Source organism: Ixodes scapularis, unplaced genomic scaffold (genome assembly GCF_016920785.2).
Source record: "Ixodes scapularis isolate PalLabHiFi unplaced genomic scaffold, ASM1692078v2 PGA_scaffold1__304_contigs__length_218370807, whole genome shotgun sequence".
NCBI lineage: Eukaryota > Metazoa > Arthropoda > Arachnida > Ixodida > Ixodidae > Ixodes > Ixodes scapularis.
In genome coordinates this window covers 143,679,557-143,700,648 of record NW_024609846.1, presented here as the reverse complement: position 1 = coordinate 143,700,648, position 21,092 = coordinate 143,679,557, and the positions used below count along the sequence as shown (strand labels likewise).

The window sequence follows — 21,092 nt, the reverse complement described above, 5'->3', positions numbered from 1 at the left end:
ACGCTGCAATACGTAGTGGGTTGTGAACATCATACTAAAACCTAAAAATGTTGCTCCACTACGCTACATATAGCGGAGGTCGCAGCGGCTAGCGGATAGCGCAGCGTAAATGGCTGTACGATCTACTAAAACACTCTAATGACTAAAACGATAGCAACAACGTGCTTCGGGAGATAACACTTCGCCGTAAAGAATGCATGCTTCGTCGTCTTATCATGAGTTTTTGTTGTCCCGGTGACCCTCTGGTAACTGCCGTTTTAATTGCTTCGGTCATATGCCACGTAAACGTTGAACAACCTTTGCTTAGGTCGATAATTTTTCCGCTAAATTATAAGCAAACAAAAAAATCCCAGACCGTTGCCTTTCGGTGTTAGCATGTTTTGCCTGCGTGCTCAAATATATTAAGCCAGAGCTACGTTATCTATGATGCGTACCGCTGAAGTGTCTATAAGGCAAAAACACAAAGCTTTTTATAATGCGTTATGTATATTTTCCCATTTAATTAATTTCAAATTTATAATGCCCCAACGAGGGCATTACATAACGGCGCAGTGTAGCGTAGACCAAGAAACAAACAAAAATATGTAATACAAAGATATAAAGGAACTGCTGTAGAAACTTTTCATAATATTAAAACAACCGAACGAACACCTGCAAAAGTTACTTTATGTCTATTAAAAGCACTGTCGTATCGTTGACAATAACAAAAATGGCGGTCACTGGTTCTATTCGGTAATGGTAAGCAGAAAGATTGGATGAATTAAAATAATTTGTTTTAAAGAAAATTCGTATTACGGCTCACTAGAAATTAAGAAAAGGTAATACCTTTCTGGGGCTGATAGCAAAGAGTCTGGAAGATTTGGTCATTGGTAATAATTTTTAGGAACATGAAGCTGAATTGGTTTTGCGATGGTAGGACAAAACGACTGGCTCGGAATTTGTACTGACTCTAAGGTATTAATAAAGCACGCCTGAGAGAACTCCTGATTGTTGCGACATTGTGTAGTTCTAGTTGTAGACACAGTTTTGAGATGACGAGTGAGTGATGGTTACAATATTTGTCGCGTTATATTAGACTGATCTCACTAAGCGTTCCACGTTTGCCTGACGCCGCCATAGATGTAGTTCACAGGAGGCAGCGTTATTAGATTAGCTCAGTTACGGAACTGCTCATAGACACTGATTTCACGAGCAGTACCCCCCTCTCTCACCACGGCCCGCGTCCCGTCGTTCGACGCGCCGGACGGCTGCTATGAGAACTGCAGCGTATTCTATGGAATGCCATAGCCTCCTCTGTACTGACAAAGCCTGGCAGATCGCCACGAGACGCGGCCGCCGAAATTGAAAAGGTAGAGCGGCAGACAGCGGATGAGAGGAGAGTCCAGAGCCGTATTTTGAGAGGGTTTGGCCAGTGGGCGTGTCGACGAAAGCGCCGGACAAGAGAAAAGTAAAGGAAAGGAGGCGAGCGCCAAAAGAGAGAGAGAAAGAAGAGAGCAAAGAGGAGACTACCGCCATTTTGACGCAACGCTGTCGGCGCCGAGCACTGTTGAGGCGACGCGTCTTCTGCTACGGGCTTATTTCTTTTTCGCCTGAATAAAAGTTTGCGTTCAGACGTGGAGAAACTTCATTCGTTGGCTTTTTAAGCTACCGAGGAATAATACTATATCGTTTTCTTGCCAGAGCCTGTCAAATAAAAGGAAACAACTGAAATTTGGATGTCGATCCCATGCATTCCGCCGGGCGAATGAATGAAAATGGCGGCGCTCCTTACTCCAGCTGGGACTAGCCGGTAGTTCGCCCGCATAATCTCACGCCTCTCGTTATGCGCCGCGGGCTGATTGGCTCACTCGGGAGGGGGGCGTTACGGCGGCAAGATCATAAACTGGCCAAACTCTCCCCATATACGGCTCTGGGTACGGCTCTGGGAGAGCCACGTGACGGGCGCCCCGCTGCGGCGGGACGCCAAAACACACTTCTCCCGATCGATGGAATGTCCGCCGTTGCTCCTGCCGTTCCTCGCGCTGCGGTTTCTTTTCTCGTTTGGTTTTAAAACGATGTTTCGGGTCCTCGCCGCTGCAAGAGCTGTTCGCGGACTATCAGGTTTCCCGAGAAACGCCTTGTGCAACCAGATCCTCGCGGTCCAAATCTGCGACTGGGCACTCCATGGCTCCGTCGTCGAACTGCCAGGCTTTGTGAGTATAGAGAGGCTATGGGAATACGCACGTTTCGAAGCGTAGCGTCTAGGTGGCGTTCCACTTTACTCTACGGGACAAACAGTTTTAAAACGAAAATATAGATGGCGCTTCAAACGACGGGAGCCGAACTAAAGTGTGTGCAGGGGGGGGGGGGGGGGGGGGTACCCTTCTCCGCGGGTGCTCCACGACTGAGGTAGTCTAGTAACATTGACTGGAGGCAGGCGACAGTGCACGAGGCGGCTCGTGCTGTGTCGAGCTCTGCTCGTGCCTACCAGCAGCTGGGTTGTCGCGCGTGCAGAAAGACTAGAGTTCCCGCGATGCAAGCCTGTAGCAAATACGTAACAAAACTGGCTGGTGAGGTTGGTCTATTGGAATATAATGCCCTAAAGAGTTGTTAGGACCAGCAATTAAAAAATTATTTCGTAAAGCAGATGGAATACCCATGATCAGTTCCAGACCGATCAAGAAATATGATCTTTTTTTTTAAGTCTGAGTTTTTACGATGACGTGGAGCATGTTTCTTAAAAGCTATATAGTCTTTTTTTTTTTTTTTTTGCGGTTCGGGAAGATTTCTAGGCGTGGCCTTTCATTATGGTATTGTCGTGAATTTCGACGGTTGTTTGTATTCTGCGGTTGTGTAGGGCTGATGCTTCTGTGCCCCTCGTCCCGATAAAACCCCAGGGATTGTCATTCACTTTTCGAATGCAGCAGTCAGGGAGCAGTGGCTGAATAACAGAAGGCAAATTAAGAGAGGGAAAAGCGAAAAATACATTCTCGAGAAGATGACACGACAAAAGCACTGCTCTGGACGGCCAAGGATTGGACAGAGGAAAACAACTGTCAGTACGCGTGGCACAGGAACGGGAAGGTGTTTGTGCAAATGGAGCAAGGCGCCAACGCTGTTATGCTGAGCACGAAAGATGACCTTTTCAAGCTTGAGTGACGAAGCATTTTTTTGCAAGTTTTTTTTTTATTAACGAAAAAAAGTGTCTACTTCAGATATCCTACTTCCATCGGAGATAGGCAGATATCTTGGCGATGATATAAATGACAGAGTAAACTATTTTCACTTAAACATACGTTCTGCAAAAAACAATATTTTTAAGCTAGAATTGCTATTTAAACAGTTTAGGTTGTTATTTGATGATATTATTATTATTATTATTATTATTATGTTTTCTGAGACATGGCACACTAATGAAACTGATCTTTTCAAGCTACCAATGTATAACAGTCATATTTTAAACCGAAACAGCAGCAGAGGTGGCGGCATCTCGCTCTTAGTAAGGAAATACTTAAACTCTGAGCCATTGACCGACTACTGTATTACTAATATAGATTATGAAGTGTTATCCTTTGTAACAAACAATACGATTATTGCGGTGTTCTATCGCCCTCCACAAGGAAATATCGCAACCTTTTTAAAAATTTTGGAAGTGTTTCTTGAATATTCTTCTATTAATAGATATGACATCGTTTGGGGTGGGGATTTCAACATAAACCTGCTTGCAGATTCACTTCCCAAACGCGATATGGGAAGTTTACTAGCTGTCTATGGTCGTACAAATCAAAGAGCAACACCAACGCGGGTAACTGAAACTTCGGAAACACTTGTAGATCTCTTTATAACAAATTCCGCAACGTCATATACGAAAGCAGGAGAGCTGGGTTGCGCGATTAGTGATCACATGCCAGTATACTTGTTTACTGTAAGAACAAAAAGCATTCCAATAAAACAGCCATATAAATGTGTTTACATTCGGACAGTTACGCCAATCCAACTACAAATATTTAGGAAAAACATTGCATGCATGGACGGGAGCGAGGTTTATAGAAAAACAAATGCAAACGAAGCATACGACTTGTTTTTGGACACATTTCGAGCCACCTACGATGGCAGTTTTTTTTTTTTAAAGAAATCTGGTAATGCCCAATAAAGCCAGGAAAGCATGGATCACTAAGGAGTTTATTCGGAAAGTGCGAACAAAATGCTACATGTATATGGCATTCTTAAAAACAGGTGACTCTAATTGTTTGAAAGATGTAAAAAAAATATAGGAACCAACTTCCAAAAGAGCTACTTAAAACCAGAAAAAAGTATTACATGGAATAATTTTCGTTATCGTATTGGCGGACTGATATAATGTGGAAGAAGTTAAACTCAGTTCTGAACCGCAGAAGAACATCAACCTGCGTTGACAGCTAAATCAATGATGGTAATCAATTGGGCGGTATCCCTCTGGCAAATGCATTTAATGACTATTTGGCAAACGTCGCCAATCGTGGGTCTAATTGTACTCACACTTATAAAATAGATGAACAAGGGAACAATAACTCTATATTTTTATGCACTGTTACTGCAAATTGAATTGTATCGATGTCGAAAGGAATAAAAAAACAGCAATAGTTGTGACTCGGATAACATTAAAAATACACCAGTCAAATACGTCATAGACTTGTTATGCTCCCATCTGGCCCATATCTTTAACTTATGCATTCTTTGTGAATCATTACTTAAAAATATGCAACTCACAAAAGTATCGGTAATTTTACTGGTATTCTCAAAAGGGTTAGAAAAAATAATATGAGCACGGTTAACATCATTTTGGGGTAAACATAATGTGCTTACCGATGCACAGTTTGGATTTAGGAAAAGTCTCTCCACCGAACTCGCGTTACTAGAGGCAAAATGATTTATCTTGAGAAACTTTGAACAAACACAAATGGCATTGGTTTTTTATAGATTTCACAAACGCTCTCGACTGATAAAAAACTAGATTTTTTTATGGAATCCGTGGCCAAGCATTACCGCTAATGCAATCATACTTATCTCACCGCTGGCAGTACGTTAGCATCAATAGTTCCTGCTCAACTATAGAACCAATAAGTATTGGGGTACCTCAAGGCGGTATTTTAGGACCCCTTTTATTTCATCTACGTGTTAATGACATAGTGGACATCGGCGTGACAGCTAAATATTTATATACGCAGACTACACAACAATGTTGTTTGCAGGTAGTGATTACAGTGAGGTCATAAATACTGCAAACGTCGCTCTAAGGGCCCGTTCACACTCGTGCGACCGACTTGGACCGAGAGAGACCAGACCGGTTTTTAAGCCTCTTGCGACTTCTTAGGACCAGCTCCGCTGCAGCGCACCCGGTGCTAAAACGTCGCAAGAGGCTTAAAAACCGGTCTGGGTCTCTCTCGGTCTTACTCGGTCGCAAGAGTGTGAACAGCGCTTAAGTAAGTTGTATGACTGGACAGAAAGTAACTATCTAAAAAATCAACACAAACGAAAGAAAATATATCTTGCTCCGCCCTAGATATAGAAAGGTTAGCCTGCCTGCCGATCTCTTGATAAATAGCTCACCGATTGCAATGGTTAAAGAGTTTAATACCTTAGGTGTGACCTTCAATCAGCACATGACCTGGGACTCCCACGTCAAAAGTATAGCTTCGAAATTAGCTGGCGTAATTAGATCAACATATAGAAACCGCTTTGTGCTTCCGCTCTTCGTTAAGAAAGTTATACACAGGTCGTTATTTTGCTCGTACCTTAACTGCCGCATCTCGTCTGGGGCACGACTACAATGACTAACCTAAAAAAATTTACCTACTGCAGAAGAGAATGATGCGTAAAATCCGCAACGCACCTTACGACTCGCATACGGAAGAATTGTTTAGAAGTTTAGACGCACTGACGGTTCAGAAGGGTGTAGCCCGAAACAACCCATTCCCGTTTGAACCCGTCCCGTTTTGACCCATTCCCGAAAAGTCCTTCCCGTTTGAACCCGTCCCGTTTCGCCCCATTCCCGAAACAACTTTCCCGTTTGAACCTGTCCCGTTTCAACCCGCTCCCGAAACGCCCTTCATATTTGAACCCGTTGCCAAGACATATTTTACGTTTGAATTCGTCCCGTTTGAACCCGTTAATTGCTATAAAACCCCTTCATCTCAACCTCTTCGCAAAAAGTGTCCTTCGTTCTAATCCTGGTTTGCGCAGTTTTTCTGCTTAAGAATATGTCCCGAAATCATATTAATGCAATTAATACAAAGGTGCAGGCGAGCAATTTAGTTATGTTGTGAAATAGTTTTGCTTGTAAACGTATTATTAAAATATGCAATACTTTCAGACAAGCTTCAAGGAAATATATTTCTACTTGAACCACTTAAAATGTTTCTTTCAAGATGGTCCCCGAAATGTGTAATTACGAAATGAACTATGTACACTGCGCGACAACGTTACCACGAATACGATTTTGGCAATTTTTCGAATTTTACTTCGAAATGGTATTAGAAAGTATCACATTTTACCGCTTAGGTAAGTGGCCCAGATGAGCACTTTCAAACACACTAGTAATATTGATGGCGGTCTTCTGATTTTCTTGTAGAGAAACAGCTAAAAGCAACAATCACTTGTTCGCGCTAACGGTTTCGCGCTCTGTACAATAACAGGGAGCTTTCGTAGACAGTTTTCGAAGTCACGCGACGCTCCTTCGCAACCCGCTACGATACCCAGAACTCTACAGTCAAGGCCATCGGCGCGCAGGCGCAGTAGCGGCTTCTTCGTTGCGGAGTGCTTAGCGAAAGGGGAAACGCAGTCTTCGAAAGCACCTAATGAAGTCTTAGAGTAACGCAGGCAAGCACTTTGAATAAGCAAAAATTAGCGTTGCCTAAGTTTTTATATCGCGACGCAACTTTTAGGTTACCCAAAGCGCTTACGTGCGTTATTCTAAAACTTCCTTATAGTGAATGGGATACTTTGTAAAAGTGATAAATCAGACAGGCTGACGGGCATATGATTGCGACTTCATTTTTTTACAACTTCAAACACACAACCGTCGCGTACACAGCCAAAAATCATAAACCACAAAATGCTGTCGCCTTGGTTGAGGAAGTCGAGAAGGAAAATCGCGCCATCAGAAAGGCGGCACTCCGGTAGTTCGCGGCGGTCACCTGGCCCGCACAGCACCACCATTTGCAATCTGCTGCAGCGATATCCTTCTCAAGGATCATCCCGTTTGCAGGTCGATGAAGTTGTAAATGTTCGGGTGAGCCCTCCCTGACACTGCGTTTTTCTTACGGTGCCATGTCTCCGAGGTTGTTTCGGGAGAGGGAGAAGTGATGTGAGCAAGGAGAACAGACACTGGACACTTGAACCTAATCAACTGTTAACGAACAATACAACCCAATCAAACGATGGCCGAAGCGGGAAGGTTGTTTCGGGAAATCGCGAAATGGGAAATGATGAAACGGGAAGGTCGTTTTGAGACGGGTCGAAACGGGAAAGGATGAAACGGGAAGGTCGTTTTGAGACGGGTCGAAACGGGTAGGTACAAACGGGAGGGTTGTTTTGGGAATGGGTTGAAACGGGAACCACCCGTTCAGAATATGTATACCTATAGGCTCATTTGTGCGCGCAAAATCAAACATATAATCGCATTAAAACAATTCCTAAATTATCACACCTGACAAAAATATACCCGTGTATGAAACACGAAGGCGGGAATGCTGGCACGTCACCACTAACAGAACAGCATACGGATATCAAATGTTGAGGCACACCTTGTCGAAATCGTCAAATCATCTGTCAAGCTACATATACATAACCCATCATTTAAACAATTACGGAACGTTTTATAACCATGAAAAAGACAGAAAACAAAAGTGTGTGCGGCGCTGGCCGCACTCAATTTGTATTATTTATTTTAGTTTACCTCGCAGTGTTTTGTATTACATACCATATTCCCGTCGCGTTTCTCGGATGTTGGCTGTTTCTGTGTATTTTATTGTAGGGTGATTTCAGATAAGATCGACCAAAGGGTGGCTGGTCGACATTTTTAAATCAACTGATGTTTTTATATGACATTGTCTAGTGTCTGGTATAGACGAATCCACACTTAGTTTTGACCAGAAAAAAAATTTGGAGACAAGAAAAATCGTAAGGCAGGGAGAGGTGGACAGTTGCAAAACGCGCACTGATGGAGGGGGCAAGTTTGAAAGTGAATAATTAAAACAATAAAATTAGGAAAATTTTAAAACTTTTTACAAACAAACTATGGGTGCAACTTGCTTGTAATATAAAGTAATAATATTTATTAAAAATTTATTTAGTTTTCTAAAAATTGCCAAACATGCCTGCTCGAACGACAAATGGCAAACTTTGGAAATCTGTATCTCATGAAATAATTTAATCATTATTACATAACTTGCAGACATTATTTTACTAATATATGGCTATTATTGAAAAAATAAATAAGGTATCTGAGTGACACAATAGTTACAATATATTTAGGCAAACATGGGAAAAAAATCAAACAAAGAAAAATTCCAATGCGAATAAAAAAAAAAACACCACCTTCGATTTTTTAAAATTTGGGTACCCTGTTATACTCTATTTCGGCATTCATTTCTATTAAAAACATGTTGCATCATTGCACTGTGAAAGAAGAAACAACTCCCCAAAGTAGGGTCCTTTTTCAAAGCCTACACTTTGCAGTGTCCTATACAAGAAGTGACTCTGAGTTCCAGTTTCATGAAACTTGCACAAATCTTTTATATACATTTATTCAGATGAGGTCATTGATAAAAAGAGCGATCGGTCACACAGTAAAAGGGAGGAGAAACTATATACAGCATTTTACATAAGCGTACAAAGTGGTATCATATTAGAGACAAATGATTTGAGAAAAGATGATGCAGTGTGAAGTTGTACCTTCCGGTATATTTTACATCTAGAGTAAAATAAATAACTTTACTTCCACACACAAAAACAAAGATATAATAGTAAGATATTTAGGTTGGCTGTGTATTTACGATTACAAACAATTTCAGGTGACGGATGCCATAGTGCCTAACTGGAGCAGCTTCGATGCTCTCGGTGTATGAATGAATCGTGGCAAGCCGATATATTTTATCCTGCTCGAGGATAACATTTTGGGATTTTTTTTATAGTGATCAGATAAAAATTATTAGTAACCACCAACAAAAACAGTAGGTTAAATACCCCGTGAAGAAAAATGTGATAAATAAGATGTCCCTGCATTCAAAATGAGCAGTCCTTGGGAAATCAAATTCGGCACTTTACGCTAAGGTTTTCCTCGCTGTACCCATTTAATAAAGTTGCTTCCAAGCAGATCCGACTGTCCCTGCTACATATACGTCACAGGTCCCTTCTGTTGATGACTTGCTGAGCCGCCACGCGTGCCAAGACTGAATGCCAGGGAAGGCGCGCACCGTCAGCCACTCTTCTTTTTTTTTGTTCACGATACCGAACAACCTCATTTTCGTCCAGATATACAAGATGCACGCCTTTCAGTTTCTTTGATAGAACGCTCACCATTGTCCTGGCCGTCTGAATTGCGCTTACTGAACGTTCTCTCAGGTTGTTCAGCGTGGCCTGGTGCTTCACGAGTCCGCCAACTCCGTCACATGCATTTTTCCCATGTCCAGATGCAGAAAATAACCACTGGGCTTGTGGGCAATCGTCCTTTGCAAATTGGTGAAGCTGGTAGAGATTCTTGAAATGACTGGCGGCGCCGTCACTTACGTACGTCACGTACGAGTATACCGCAACGTTGTCTTCAACCCACTCCTTCACTTTTTCTAGAGCCAAGCAAGCGTGAGCGGCGTCGTGACACAGGTCCTCACTGATGATGGCAAAGCTGTTTGTAGATTTTCTTGTCGTCACTACACATGTAAATATCGAAACTTGTTTTTTTTTTCCAGTGATATGCTTGCACTTCGTCAGGAAGCACGATGGTCCAGTTTTCAGCAAAGTCAAAATGAAAGACAATGCTCCCGCGTTGCATGCACTGTTTTTCATCGTAGATCGCTTTACCTTGCGTTTGCCGGATATGGTTGTGAAGTACCCAACTTCCAACCGTCACTTGGATGACTTTTAGGAAAGTCTCAGGTTCCAAAGTTTTTTTCACAAGGTCGCCGGACTCCCATGTTGCAAGCACAGTCTCTTCATCCTCCGGGATATCAAGTTCCTGGAGTGTAAGAAACTGGCCTTTTGGGCAGTGATCACAGTCTCCTTGAAGGCACAGTTCTGTTGCTGGGTCGCACAGAAATGCCGAGTTCATTTCACCAGTGTTGAATGTTGAGCCTGTAACGTTCTCTAGAGCGGCAATACAAAGATAATAATTGGCGCAGCGCACACAAACGCACACTTCCTGGTGTGGAATACATTGGACCCATCTAGGGCGCAACGAATAAAATTTCGTTAGCCCAACGCCGGAATCGGGATACTTGTCTTTGTATATACGGAAGGCCTCTCGTATTGAGCGTGTCATGAAGCGCTTTGGCACGAACGTTTTCTCTCCGTTGAGCATGACAGAGATGACATCCTTCTGGTTGGGACTTTGGCGCGAACATTGTAGCTCGTCTTTCGTGAAGTCTTTCGTGAAGAAGGGCAGCAGACAGGTTCTCAGGGCTCACCTTGCACCTCGTGTAAGGATCCGGCTCATACCACACGCCATGCTTTTCCTTGAGTTTTTGGGATTTACTGATGAGGTACATTGAGGCCTGTGGAATCATCTTTTGAACCTCATTCTTCGTCAGTGTTGACGGCAGGAGTGTAAGCAGTTGACAACGTTCCCGGAGAGAGGTGGCGGTTTCAAAGGCCTGCCGAAAGTTGTCCACCCACTCAGTGCATGTGGAGCATGTTGGTTCGGACGACCCCGATGGTGCGTCCCTGTCGTACGCAATACGTAGCCTTGAGCGTATATTCTTGACAGCAACCTTCTCCAGTTCTGTCTGCTTTCTCTTGACATAGGCAGGCCTGTCCCGACTTCTTACGACGCTTGGTTGTCTCAGCGGCGACACATCTGTTGGTAGTATGCTGCGATTTAGATCTTCAATTGCTTTTTCAGCTGGCACAAATATGTCAGGGCACTGCTCTGAGCTTCGCATCGAGATCTCCTTAGTGATGTGCATGAAGCAATGGTAGCACAGGTAGTCCGTCGCACTCACTTTGGTGGAACAGTCAGGCGGAAGAATTTGCTTCAACGAGTTTAGGTCCAACTCGCCAACACTTCGAAAATTCCGCTGCTTTGGTATAGTCTCTTTGTGTTTGCAAAAGTAATCTGCACAAAACACTCGTTCGGAGCTCCAGGACGTCTTCATAATGTATACATAAATAATAGAAATTAAACCCCAACTGATAACATATAATTGCCAAGTGAAAGAACTACTGGGTGCACAAGTGACAAGTGCGAGGCTGAGGAGCTCACTCACTGCAAACGTACATTTGAAAAGAGAGGTCACAACTGAGGCTGTCGGCAAAGCTTGATCCACGTCAAAGGAAGAAAGAGGGAAAGTCTCCAGACAAAAAATTGTGGTCAGCGGCCTTCGAAAAAGACTTTCCGGAATCGCACTGTCGTCCCTCCACGCGCTGATATGAAAGCACCCGAGCTTCTACCACGTGGTTCATGACACAGCCTGAGCCATGTCGGCGACCGGTTCGCGAGGGGTTGGTGGTGGGGTTACGTTGATGGTCACTCGGATTAGCCCTTGCTGTACTGAGCTACCGCCTGCAGTGCCTTATCGCCGGCTGGTGTCAACAACGAGAACACACACACCCTGTCTACACCAAAACTACAAGCGTTCACCGCACACGCGTCGCCGCCGCTTTTAAGCTTTTGTGAAATTGCTTTCTTTTGCCGCGGAGAACCGCCTTATCTTAACTACGCGCCTGAAATCCTTCCAGGCGGGCGTACACAATATCAAGCGTTTCGAGAAATGCCCGTGGAGTAGAACTATGGGAAAATTCGGAGCCCGCGATGTCGATATCGTCGCCGTTGTGTTAGTACGCCGTCGCGTACTGCAGTCCCCCGTTCGGGGAGGGGGGGGGGGGGCGGTCTTACTACGATAACATGGCGACAGCGTTTACACTCTATGTATTTACGCGAGGCTCGAGTATTTGGTGATAATGCTGCCGGTTGGTGTGCCCCTTTGTGCCTGATATTATCGCCCGTGACGCCAGCGAGTGAGATGGCGACAGGCATGACTGCTCAGTAAACAGGCGTCGGCGGCCATGTTTTGCTGGTTGAAGCGAACCCCCTTGTCCTTGACAGCGAGCGGGGAAATGCGAAAAAAAGGTTGTATCGGCCGTTTTGCCAGAACTAGCGACGAGTGTCGTCTGCGGTTTCCGGCAACTATTTTGCCATAATCGTGAGCTTAGCGAGGAAATGATTTTTGCAAGCCACAGAACACTACCACGCAGAAAGGGAATGCTTGAACATGTTTTTGTTCTGGATATATCAGGGATATATATGAGAGAGAGAGAGAGAGAGAGAGAGAGAGAGATGAAGGTAGAGCGGAAGAGGGAATAGCATATAGTGTCGCAGGAGAATAAAGTAAACAAAGTTCCTAGTGGCCGATGGCTGCATGATCTTTTCTCGGATCACTAGTCTGTAATATGATACCTCTTTGTACACAGTAGTTTCTCCTTAATTTAAGTGTGTGAACGATTTCTTTAGTTAACATTGGCCTCATCTGAATAAGAATATATAAAAGATCTGTGTTGGTTTCATGAAACTGGAACTCAGAGTCAGTTCTTGTATAAAACACTGCTAAGTGTAGGCTTTGAAAAAGGACCCTACTTTGGGGAGTTGTATCTTCTTTCTCAATAAAATGATGCTACATGTTTTTAATCGAAATGAATGCCGAAATAGAGTATAACAGGTTACCTAAGTTATAAAAAAATCGAGGGTGGTGTTTTTTTTTTATTCGCATCGGAATTTTTCTTTGTTTGATTTTTTTTCTATGTTTGACTAAATATATCCTAACTATTGTATCACACAGATACCTTAGTTATTTTTTAAATATTAGCTATATATTAGTAGAATAATATCTGCAAATTATATCATAATGATTAAATTATTTCATGAGATACAGACCTCCAAAATTTGCCATTTGTCGTTCGAGCAGGCATGTTTGTCAATTTTTAAAAAAATAAATAAATTTTAAATAAATATGATTACTTTATATTACAAGCAAGCTATACCCATAGTTTGCGCCTAAAGCGTATTAGAGTTCTCCTAATGTTATCGCTTTAGTTATTCACTCTCAAACGGGCCCCCTCCATCAGTGCGCGTTAATGCAACTGTCCACCACCTCATGCCTTACGATTTTTCCTGTCCCCAAGTATTTTTTCTAGTCAAAACTAAGTTTGGATTCGTTCATACCAGACACTAGACAATAACATATAAAAACATCAGTTGATTTGAAAATGTTGACTAGCCATCCTTTGGTCGATCTTATCTGAAATCACCCTGTAGGTCAGTCGTGCTGGGGGGGGGGGGGGGGGGGTTCATTCTTTTTTACATATTTCTCCAATTTGAATAGGAAATGAGGATATACGCCGTAAACAACTTTTTTTCTTTTTCGTTTAGTATGTCTACTTTTAATGTGGGTTGATTTTGTTTCCTTGAAGTTCAGGTTTTCTAAGGAAAGTTGAACTTTGTGTGACGATAGGGAAAGCGCTTGTCAGCTTCTCAATGTTTTTTAATACTTCTACCCAATGCTCCTGACACGCCTTTTTGTATTTTGACTATTTTACTTCCTAACTCTTCAGTGTATATTTTTTCATTGCCGAAGCCACTGCTCTGTAAGGTGGCCCAGGACCATGTCAGGCTGATTTATCAGCTTTTTACTTCGGCCTCCCCCCATTTGTTTGTAAATGGAAAAATAAACTATTTGATTTGATTTAATATAGAGGCGTGCAACTTGAATACTTGTTTTTCTACTACTTTTTATATAAAAAAGATTAAAGGTTATTGGAGTTCTGTAGTTCTGCCAGTACTCTTACTGGTTGGCTGGTGTAGGTTGTAAACATATTAGTCGTGGAAAGAGGTCGCTGATATAAAAAAAAAAATCCTTTTTTTTGCAAGTTTTTGTTTTTACGTAGTACCGGCCATCATGCCTTGTTTCCCATAACAGGTATTTGTAAATCGTTCCTTGTCTTGTCCCTTTTTGCTCGCCCAGGCCAATCCGGCGCCCGTGTTAGGCTGCCACTTTCCGCCGGCCGAGGAAGACCTGTTCCTGACATTTGGGGTCCAACACCTATGCTTCTGGAGGAGGGGAAAGGACGGGTTCCTCGACCGACTAGACGCCATTACTGCCGTAAGGACTTTCCCCTTTTTACCTCGCGCTACGCCTTAGTGTGTACGCGTCCCTTTTACGCGGGGTGTCCCCGAAAAACATTTACAGGTTCCAAGATAGGCGCCGAGAAAACAAGAACAAGAAGAGACATAAACACTGGCGCACTTGCAGCTAAAATTTATTGAAAAAACGAATCCCTTATGGAGCCGTGAAAAAAACCCTTCGTCATGACTAGGCACGGTGTAGACCCGTTTCTGGAAAATCAAATTCCTTCGACGATAAGGCTATTGACGTGTCACTTGTGCACATCTTGTCCTTTGCTTTGATTTGAAAGGCCTCGTGGAGATCCCTGGATATCTAATCTGAGTATCTGGCCAGAAATGTTGTGTCTTTAAATGACGGGGAGCAATGGCGGAGGTTGCAGTGTATTGCCAGATGCCAGATGGAGATCTGGCAACACACTGCAACCGCTGCCCTTGGTCCCCGCCTTTTAAAAACACAACATTTCTGGCCAGATACTCAGATTAGATGTCCAGGGAGCTCCACGAGGCCTTTGAAATCAAAGCAAAGGGCAAGAGGTGCACAAGTGACACGTCAATAGCCTTATCGACAAAAGTATTTGATTATCTAGAAACGGGTCTACACCGTGCCTCGTCGTGACGAAGGTTTTTTTCTTTTTCACGGCTCCATAAGGAATTCGTTTTTTCAATAAATGTTAGTTGCGAGTGCGCCACTGTTTACGTCTCTTTTTGTCCTTGGTTTTCGGCGCCTAACTTCGATCATGGACCAACGGGCCCAAAATGCCATCTTAGAACATTTACAGGGTTGCTTTTTTTTGCAAACAAAAACAAAAAAACTATGCGTCGCCGAGTACTCATTTTCCGCCCAAAGGTAGCGCTAGAGGTCTAAACTAGATGCGAAAGTTTCAGCACGAACGTAAATCTTATTTAAAAGTTATAAGGGATTTTTGAAAATTTCAAAGGAAATATGGCCGCCGACGAAGCTCTTGAATACGTTGGGCTCTATGACGCCAGAAACCGAAAACGGGAGAGAAAAGGGCCCCATTTTTCCGTTGGAGTTTTCGGATAATCACTTGTAACTTTTGAATAAGATGTTGGTTCGGGCTAAAACTTTGGCATTTGGTTCGTACCTCTAGCGCCACATTTGAGCAGAAGATGAACACTTCGCGATGCGTAGCTCAGTTTTTCGCTACAAAAAAAAAAAGAAATCCTGTAAATTATTTTTCGGGGAGACCTTGAACTCTTTGATGGGTTGTAAAGATAATGAATATTGCGTTTTCATAACGGCAGTCTCGATGGGGTGATGAATGTTTTTGAATGTACCAATTATTTCAGGAACATAGTCCCAAGACTATAACTGCGGTGGACTTCTTGGGAACTGCTGGTTTCGTGACAGGAGATGATGCTGGGTACGTCACGGTGTGGTCAGCGTCGAAAGAAGGAAGTTACTTCTTCATTAGCAAAGAGTTCAAAGCGCATCAGGTGAGTCACAGTCTTCATAGATATAAAAGGCCCATTTGACTGGCGGTTTCAGGCGGCAGTGCAGGATTCCATTTGACCGTTGCTTAGGACCAAGGAAAGAAATGAACCCATTGGCTCTTCTTTTCTTCCTATAAAAACAAATTTCCTCTGGTCAAATCGGACTTTGCACAGTCGATTGAATTACCTCGGCTAATTGGTCTTTCTTTTTGTGGGACATGGTACATTTGGAAGTGCTCAAGTTTAAAGCCGTGTGTGTCCTCTATTTTACTTCACTTCTTAGAAAGCATATTGAAATATGCATGATGCCTGTCTCATTACTATTATCTGGAGCCATTTCAAAAGTCCATTCAAAAGAGTATAAAACAAAATTTGCCTTGAGTGCTATTGCGTTCCAGTGCTTGAACCACAAAAGAATACTGATAAAATTCATATCCGCCTTCCCCCAATATTTGACCTCGTTAACCACTTTAAAGGCAACATCACCAACATAATTAATAGATATAACATGGGAAAGAGCCACACGAGCAGTATAAAGTAAGAAGCAAGTAAAAAATATTTTAAAACAAAAACAAAAAAAAATAAACTTTTTTTGCGCGGGCGCGTGGAACACAATTCCTGGAACACGACTGACCCTTTCCATTCAGGACGGTGTAGTGGTACATCTACGTTACTTCAGTTAAAAGTTTTACATTTTTCTTATATACAGGGTGCGGCCGTAAAAACTTTCACATTTGGCACGCCTAGGAAAAATCGAATTTCAAACATACATACCTGAAATTGAGCACACGAACGTCGTTTATACCAAAGTTTTTTGCCTATTTTTTTCAGACGTCAACGCGGAAGCAGGGAATTATTAGAAAGATAACAAAAATGGCAGACGTGCAATTCCTATGGCCTATACCCGCCCGTTCGCCGTCTGCTATCTGGTTCGCGACGCCGCTCCCAGGTGGCGCACTGAACGCAAAAACGCGAGAAACGCCACACGAAAGACTGGTGTCGGGCGAGATAATCGCGATAAAAAGTGATTTAAACGAAGTATATGAACGATTATTGAAATTGGACAACTTGCATCTTGTACGGGCGCAAATTATTTTTCCGCAGAATCCGTCGTACGCTTTTTTCCTAAATTCCAAACAACCTGGCTGCTCGTCTTGTTGGCAATTGCGGGTCGCTCTCGAAGACAGCAAGCACCGCTTCAATGAGCTCCTCATTTTTCAGCAGGCTCTCACGTTCACTGACTGGATTCTTCTTTTTAAAGTCTTCTCCACTCATAAAACGATTCGCCCAAGTCAAAATAGTCGGGCGTGAAGGCGGGCGTTTATGAAATGCAGTGCGAAATTTTCGCTGTGCTGTGGTCACCGAGTTCCGCTCCACGTACCACTTGACTGCCTGGGCACACTCACTTGCCGAGTATTGCGACATCGCAGGGCGGCGCGGAAAATATTTTGATAATAACTGCAGAAGATAGTGCAACAAAAACAATAAATGGGAACAATCAAGATGCCTCAGCAGCGGCACTCTTGATTCCCAAGTTGAGCTTTCACCGGGAACGGACCCGTCAACAGATAAGCAGACGACAAAGGAAGACGCACGTTCATCTGCTTTAGAACATATTTTTATTAAACGAGGGCGTCCGCCAGTTTCTAAATTTCAAGTAAAATGGCATAATCATTCACATATTTTGGTAAAATCACTTTTTATCACGATTATCTTGCTCGACACCAGCCTTTCGTGCGGCGTTTTCCGCGTTTTGGCGTTCAGTGCGCCACCTGGGCGCGGCGTCGCGAATTAGATAGCAGACGGCGAACGGGCGGGTATAGGCCATAGGAAATGCACGTCTGCCATTTTTGTCATCTTTCTAATAATTCGCTACTCCCGAGTTGACGTCTGAAAAAAATAGGCAAAAAACTTTGGAATAAACGACGTTCGTGTGCCCACTTTCAGGTATGTACGTTTGAAATTCGATTTTTGCTAGGCGTGGCAAATGTCAAAGTTTTTACGGCCGTTCCCTGTATATATATATATATATATATATATATATATATATATATATATATATATATACATACATATACATATATACAGGGTGTTTCAGAGAACGAAGTCCAAATCGCTCCTGCGAAAACTACTCATCGCAACGAAAAAAGGCTTCTGGAGTTTTGGTCATAGCTGGGCCAGGGGCCCATTTAGGAAAATTATTAAAGTCGTGGATAATTAAGTTGTTAATTATTTTTGCGTAATTAGCTTTTTTAATATTGTGCTTAAGGGCATGATTTAAATTAGAAAATTGCTCAGCATCAACAAAAAGCACTATATCAACAAATTTCAGAACGATAGAAGGCACGCAAAGCATTTTACGGACAGCGCAGCAGAGGCTGGTTGCGCTGTCTCTCCACGGGGCGCGGTGCCGCCGGGGCCGAGATGCGCTCCGATAGCAAACTGAAACTTACAAACCCGTCGAATTCGTGCGGTTTTTCAGAAAGCCGTAAAATGCTTCGCGTGCCTTCTATCGTTCTGAAATTTGTTGATTTAGTGTTTTTTGTTGATGCTGAGCAATTTTCTAATTTAAATCATGCCCTTAAGCACAATAATAAAAAAAGCTAATTACACAAAAAAATATTTAACAACTTAATCATCCCGGACTTTATTAATTTTCCTAAATGGCACCCTGGCCCAGGACCAAACGCCACAAGCCTTTTTTCGTTGCGATGAGTAGTTTTCGCAGGAGCGATTTGGCCTGCATTCTCTGAAACACCCTCTATATATACACCGATGGGGTTAAAATATACTGAATGTCGGCATCGCTATTTTTACTTCCCTCGTATAGAAAACAAAATGTTTCTTACCTGCTGATGCTTTATTAAGCATCAATTATTCGGAGTACCCGCAGAAAACATTCATTTTCGGAATACCTAAGCTTTACTCTTTTCGGTGCGCCATTTATAAACTCTAAATTAAAAACTGCTCTTGAGAAAACGGCAAATGAAGGTGATATAAAATGCAGCGTTCAGATTTTTCAGCGCGCTCCAGAGGGGTGTCGTCGCACGTGCAACTTACAAGTCGATTAGGCGGTCTGAATAACGCAATATTTTGTGCCTTTAACTTTCGTTTTGGTGGCGTAATGTTAACCAACATTCATTTCACACCATCAAACTTCTTGCTACTCGTCCGTACCAAGCTGTGATGGCTCCATATTGGCGCATTTTACGACATCTGACGTCACTTTTTTAGTGCTGTCAGTTAGAGCTTCTCAGCCTCTCACCCCAAATTTGGAGCTTCAATAACTTGGAAGAAAAAAATGTTGAGACTTGAAATTTGTGGTGGGGAAGGGGGGGGGGGGGGGGGGGGGGACACTAGTGTAGGTGCGCCTAATAACGGGTTAAATAAATTTGAAGCAAATCAGTGAACATCCAAATCTTACCGGAGGCAGCGTTATTGTGACTTTTATTGGCGCGGTTGATAAAACATTTTATTTTCTATTTTCTGCGTTGTGTTCCTAGAACGACGTGAACGTGCTCCTGTACCTACCTCATAACCTGCTACTGTCGGCATCTTCCATTGACCGAGAAGAACACATTAAGGCCTGGGATGTGGACCGAAAGTTTCACAAGCTGGGTGTCACTTCGGTGAGCGCATCTTTGGTTTCAATTCTGGTGGTGTTAAAGTTTACACACTTTGCTGTAATTCGTAAATTATGTTTAAAGGACACTACATATTTGTGTGCGACTCTTGCAAGGAATCTATGGGTGAAGAGCTACTGCCACCAAAAATCTATATGTTTTTTCGTGCCGATTTTTGTGGAGTGCGCACCTTCCAGGTCTCTACCCTACTCCCAAGTGGGACATTGATGTCCCCCCCCCCCCCCACTTCCCTCGCACTCTAGACTCTTCCCCAATATGATGTTTTGTTGGATTACAATCTTTTTTTGTTTTGTTGGTTTTGTCATGTTGATGTTCTTTTTGTGGTAGTATTGGCCATTGAGTTTGAGGTTGTGCGCATACGTCAGTCGGGTCAGCTCCTTTTTTTCTCGACTTTTTGGCCACTGACACCTTAAAGGCAAGCTAAAACACTTAAAAAAAAACAAAAAAAAACATTCGAGTTAGGAGCGGTTTTTTATAGCTTTTTGTCCCGTGAGCTCTGTTATCACACTTATCTTGGGCAGTAGTAAACGTAAACCGCATTCATCTTGAAAAAATACGTACAGCGATTGCCTCTGGCCATGCGGCGATCCTTTCTGCCGCCTGTTGTCTGTCCAGAGCTTCGTGACGTCATCGACGGCTTCTCCGAGCCAGCTTAGTGGCGTGCAAGGGTCATCTGACCCCGCTTGCTAGATTTTCTTTCCGCTCCCACCCTTTCCTACCCTCGGCGCGCCGCCAGGGGCGGGTCTGCGCCGAAATTTGCACTGGATATTACGACGCTTTACTAATACGATCGAAAGACAACTTGAGACGCATAATTTTTAAGATGTCTACATTATAACTTTTACTTTTTTTTTTAAATCCAAGCGCTTCTCTAGCTTTCCATTAAGACACTCGTCACGTCATTTCTTATGTCCAGGCTTCTTGCTTCGCCATTGGTTCTTGAACGTTCTTGCAATGTCACAATCTTAATGGCAGCGGCACAATGAGGAGATATTCTGGACTCACCACGCCGCACTCCATGCCCTGCGAATGAGGCTTCTTAAAAGTGCTTTATTATTCCTTTACACGTGTGATACAAATTCAGCGCACGACTGTAAATCTTTACGCTGATGATGAATCTGAAATTATATTTAATATATTTTGTCTCGAACAAACGGGGTAGAGAAAGTTGTACAATTTTAAGTAGGTAAATTCGTACGGGTGGTTTGTCGGTTTCTCAATATAATTTTTGTTTTAACTACACATGGCAATTTGCAAGTTTGCACCATACATCCTACAGCTATAGAATAGTTATAAAATGACGCTATTTTTATTAAATAAATAAACGCATTGAGAAGGTAATATGTGGTATAGTAATTACCTAGAGTCCCAGAAAATGTATTTTTTTATATTAAATAGGGTGCAAAAGGTAAATCTTTAGTATGTAGCTGAATTACTAAAAAAACAACGGTTCCAAGTTTATAAATATCCATTCCTAAACACATAGTGAAGACATCCGTAAGGCAACGCCACTTGACAAAAAATAAAGCAAAAAAAAAATAACTTACATTTTTTTTTTGTGCTTTACATCAGGCTTATTGTGACTTGTCATTCGTTGTTTGTAGAAAAGCTAGGTATTGAAACTACTGATCATATTTTGTGAG

General features: G+C 42.7%; 1 protein-coding gene across 1 annotated transcript in view; it reads left to right on the top strand.

Moving 5' to 3' along the window:
- LOC8040937 (echinoderm microtubule-associated protein-like CG42247) overlaps positions 1–21,092 on the top strand; it is a 76,398-nt gene that overhangs the window by 31,309 nt on the left and 23,997 nt on the right. The window contains exons 8-10 of the mRNA XM_042290357.1: positions 14,190–14,327; positions 15,662–15,808; positions 19,309–19,434. Of these exons, the coding sequence (XP_042146291.1) occupies positions 14,190–14,327; positions 15,662–15,808; positions 19,309–19,434 (411 nt within the window). The remainder of the gene's footprint in view (positions 1–14,189; positions 14,328–15,661; positions 15,809–19,308; positions 19,435–21,092) is intronic.